Below are 4,620 nucleotides of genomic sequence, written 5' to 3'. Positions count from 1 at the left end.
AAAACTCTGACGAGCATAACACAAAGGCTAGTTTATATTTTTGCTGGCCCCGACATCAGAATTTATGAAGGTAATTAGAGCCTCAGAGAGGGTTGTTATCAGGCCAGGGAAGGCCAAGATTTATGAGACGTCACTAAAGTTTCAGAGTGGGCTACTATGTGGCCAGAGAGAGCCAGGCATGGGTGAGTTCAAGGCCCGGGCAACATTCCAAGGTAGTTCAGAATTTGCAGTAATTTATAGTAAAGCAGAAATTAGCTTTTCATGTCTTTGTGGTGAGGTGGCTCCCAATTTAAAGAGGGAATCAGGCTGGGTCTATCAAAACCTCAAGCCAGTGGAGGTGTAAGACCCTAAAGAATGCACCTGACCTTCTAGGGAGTACCCCGTGGTAGACCTTCATAGTTCACACAGGGGGAGGTGGTCCTTCACTGTGTGAGACCCAAAGACTTGCTCTGGGCTCCCTGGGGTCACTGTCCTGGTTCCCCAGCTGTGGGTGGTCCGTGGAGCCCAGTTCTGGTCGTCTCACACAGGAAGACCCTTATTTGGGCTAAGACAGACCTCAGAGTTCCAGTGGAGAGCATGAGGGAAGAGGACCTGTTCCCTTGGGCTCTCTGGGAATGGGTTCATTCTGGTGGTCCCTGCCATGTCTGGGCCCATCTCAGTGTCTACTAGATTGCAAATGATTCCACTTGTGTCACTGGATCCCTCTCGGCTACCTATGGTCTCTGTTGCTCTAGGTCTTGGACCATCTACCAGTGACCAGACAGCAGGAGTACCACAGATGCCCTGGCACCCCTATCTCCAGTCCTGTCTGTGCTCTAGGATCCCTTGGGAAGTACTGGGTGGAGTCAGGTGAGGACTCAGGGGCTCACACTGGGCACCTCCCAGGGGCTCTTTTGTGGTGGACACAGGGACAAACTGCCCAGAGGTCAGGGGTTTATCTTGGGGAGGGAAGGAGAGGACCCACAGGAGTGAGAGTCACATCCTACCTCACCAAGACGGAGTTGGCCCTTTAGAGACACAGGTTTTAAGCAGGAGCATGACATCTTTGTTGAGAAGAGGAGGACAAGCTAGGGAAGGGTGGGGTCGTGTGTGTGTGTGTGTGTGTGTGTGTGTGTTGGGTGGCTGTGTGGTTCACAGGGCAGCAGGGAGCTGTGGCCATGCTGGTCCTGACCCTGGGATCTGGGGGCCCTGCTCCAGCCCTCCTTTCCCCACACCCAGATCCTGCCCTCAGTGGCCCTGCCTGAAGCTCTGAGGCTCAACCCCTCAGCACCCTGGAGCATGGCCGTGAACTCTGGGTGGCTTGGTCACTGCCACCGAACCCTTCAGTTCTAGGTCTCCTTGGAAGCTGCACTTTACAGGCAGAGTCAGGTTCCCACAGCTGAAGGCATCCACCCGGGTGCCTGGGGCCAGGTGGGGCTGAGTCCTGCTGGTGCCTGGTGTGCCTCTGGAACCCAGCTCTGTGTGTCCAACCCAGCTCCACTAGTGTGCCACATGGTGGGGACAAGAGTGCGTCACCCTGAGGGGCACTCTGCTTTTCTTCCTATGTGGGCTGTCCCCACTAAGAACCCTTCCTTCCACTCCTAGAGCTGTCCGTGTGGAGCCTCCGCAGCGCAGAGCCTAAAAACCAGATCCTGCCCAGAGTGTGTTCAGGAAAAGTCCCACACTTTGAAGAGAGAAGGCGGTTTCTCTAGAAGGTGTAATGGCAAACTGGAAGCAGACAGTGATTGCTTTGCCACCACATGGGAGAGTCTTTGAGAGTGAGTCCACTCTAAGTGAGGGCAGAGCTCAGAGACAGGAGAGGGAATCAGGGGCACCAGCTGCATTTCAGCATTCTCACCACTCCTTGTCTGAACCTGTGTTCACCTTGGAATCCCATCTATGAAGCCCGGATTTTGTTTAAAGTGCATTCATTGTTGATAACGCAAAGGAGTGCTCATGGGACATACAGCAAGCTTCCAAGGAGCAAATGAACAGAGAGAATGATGCAAGGAATCTATTTGGGCTGGGAGGGAATTGATGACATGGCACAGTGAAACAGCGGCTCCCTTCTAGGTCTGAGCGCAAATCTTGACTTAACGGCAGCAAAGCATGTAAATGATGCCATTCAGTGTGCATCTTCCTGAGGTGCGCTCCAGGATCCCACAGAGGATTCTACAGTAGCACACCGCTCCTGCCCTTACACCTGCAGACACAGAGAAAGTGTCAGAATCAGTGCTGGACAGGAGGAGAGTCTGGGGAGGTGCAGTCTGGGTGGGCAGCTTCCTCCTGTAAGTGCATTACAGAAAGTGGCCTGTGCAGACTCAGCCTATTGGAGTAAGGCACATGGCAAGCTCAGGTCACCCACATGGTCAGGCACACACCTTCGCCTGCCTTCACTCCTGCCCCATCACACATATGACTGAATACACCTTCATACACATTTCCCATTCCTAAATGTTCCTTCTGAGAGAAAGAAGAAAATTGTCTCCCTGAGACTAAGGCGACCCATTTAGATCCAGAAAGGACTGGTCAGTAAGTGTCTTCATGTACTAGACCTAGTAGTATCTGCACAAACCTATCTTGGAATATAAGGTTTTCGCAGGAAAAAAACCTCTGCCAAGAGTTATCAGGCACTCACTGTTCAATGAGAAATTTGAGAGCTATGGGGCTTGAGTGAAGTCACTTCAGTGACTGTGGCTGGCCTGAGTCTGGGGCCCATCTGCCGTCCTGCCTTTGTACTCTGTGTGTCCTACAGGAAGGCAGCACTCACCTGCATCCTGAGCCGAGTTTTCATCCCCTGTAAAGGAGATGGTTGCCACCTGGTCCTCTTGTCCTGGCTGCTGGTGGTCTGGGGCCTCCTCAACTCTTGCTCCGAGAGGCTCAGCCTGGGCCTGGAGGGCCAGCAGGAGAAGGGCAGCAAGGAGAGCGAGGGTCCTCATGGCTGGAGTCACCTGGGGGGATTGGAGGCAGGGTCCTGAGAGTGTGGAGGAAGTCATCGGCTGCATTTGTAGGTGTGTGAGGAGCAGGTTCACAGCCCGTGGCTGTGTCTCCATTGGATGGGAGGAGGGGGAGCCTTGTCCTTGAGGTCCTCAAGGCAAACTGACAATGACGAATAACACTCTGCTAAGGGTTTCTATTTCCCACTTAGATTTCCTATTTCCCTTTAGATCAAATGTTTCCTTTTTAATATTTGAAAAGCAAGTTCCTCTGGAGCACAGAGGAGTAGAAGGTGAGCTCTCTTGAGCAGGGCTCAGGGCTGTGTCACCCTCTGAAGGGGGTATTGAGGTCAGGGGGTGAGCAGGCTCCTGCCTGAGCAGGAGTGGAGCTCACAGTGGCCTCATCAGGGGTGACAGGAGCTCAGCAGGATCCTGGGCAGAGAGTGGCCTAAGCTAAAGCCTGTTGATGTTTTCCATCTTTTGGAGCAAGCAGTGGCTACTTAGAACCTGTGTCTAAAGTGCACCACCTGATGTAGAATGTACATTATTGGACCTTTATCTCACATCAAATGGATTTAAAACCTCAACACAAGACCTGAGAACAGAGGACGACTGGAAGGACACGTAGAGGTGCCTTCTTGACCCTGGACTGGGCAGTGAGGTCTTGCCTGTGACACCAAAGGCAGAGGCAACAGAAGCCAAGGTGGAGCTATGGGGTGGCCTCAGACCAGGCAGCTTTCCACACACAGGAAGCCACCAGCTGGATGAGGAAGCACACCAGGAAATGGGAGAAAACACAGGGAAAGCAGGAGTTCAGACAGGATTCATGTCCACAGACACAGGCAACAGAGCACGTCAGTAGCCAAACCAAATGACCTGGTTGAAACATGAGCCGCAGACGTCAGTGGACATTTCTCAAAATCAGGGAATGTTTGAAGGAGCCACTGTTCTGAGCAGGACAGAACCCGTAGGGTGTGCATGTCTGGAGCCTTTGAGCTCCTCAGTAACTTAGCTGAGAGGTACACCCCTGGGCAGCTCCCAGGGGCCTGCAGAGGACCCCCGCAGGGCCTCCCACATGGGGATCCTGCACAGAGGAAGTGCTATCAGGCCAATGAGGTGAGCAGAGGGCACAGCTCTAGAGCTTTCAGTTACTCACAGATCCTCAGCGAGGCTGGGCGACTGAAGCAGGCAGAGAGCAGTCCTGAGTCCCAGGTCTCCTGCAGCCACAGCAGCCACACACTCACAGGAGACACTTCCCCTATTTAAAGGGCACTTGGTGGGGTGTCGTCATCTCTGTGTGTTTCTATTGGGCATTTCCAACATCTCTTGCACAAGGGCGATTGAACAATTAGTTGTGGTGGTGGGGTAGGAAGAGGGTCCCCAAAGGGCCATCTTCCCTTTGTCCAGCTGTCTTTGCCTGCTCCAATTGGTAACCAAGCTCTTTCTTCCTTCCTCTTAAGTTGTTAGAGCATTTGGACATGAATCCTGTGTGAAAAGCACCCAGAAGAAAGACACATTAAAGCTGTCAGGAAATCATAGTCTGCAGGTCATATTCATGCTTTGCTAAGATGACTAAGATAAGATTGGCAAGACCACACAAGAGGGCTTAGAAGAAACTCTGGATCAGCCTCCCAGTGGCTGGGGTCTCACGAGGAGAGCCAATTAGAGTTTTTGGCATAGTGGGCAGCCTGGGACCCGGGTGAGC

At 52.8% G+C, this 4,620-nt stretch overlaps 1 protein-coding gene across 2 annotated transcripts; it reads right to left on the bottom strand.

The window, feature by feature from the left end:
- Positions 1-1,980: 1,980 nt before the first annotated feature.
- On the bottom strand, positions 1,981-4,089 carry LOC107158186 (neutrophil antibiotic peptide NP-2-like). Of its 2 annotated transcripts, XR_001505587.2 has the most exons (3): positions 4,072-4,089; positions 2,750-2,930; positions 1,981-2,182 (listed from the first exon to the last, which is right to left on the bottom strand). XR_001505587.2 is itself a non-coding variant. In XM_015504652.2 (2 exons), exons 1-2 carry the CDS (start codon positions 2,916-2,918, stop codon positions 2,073-2,075), a joined length of 279 nt encoding a protein of 92 aa, XP_015360138.1. In that variant the 5' UTR covers positions 2,919-2,930; the 3' UTR covers positions 1,981-2,072. The 2 variants fall into 2 exon arrangements, 1 of the variants encoding a protein (XP_015360138.1); XM_015504652.2 differs by lacking the exon at positions 4,072-4,089.
- Between the last annotated feature and the right edge of the window lie 531 nt (positions 4,090-4,620).

Source organism: Marmota marmota, unplaced genomic scaffold (assembly GCF_001458135.2).
Source record: "Marmota marmota marmota unplaced genomic scaffold, marMar, whole genome shotgun sequence".
Taxonomy (NCBI): Eukaryota; Metazoa; Chordata; class Mammalia; order Rodentia; family Sciuridae; genus Marmota; species Marmota marmota.
This window is presented reverse-complemented; position numbering and strand designations above follow the sequence as displayed.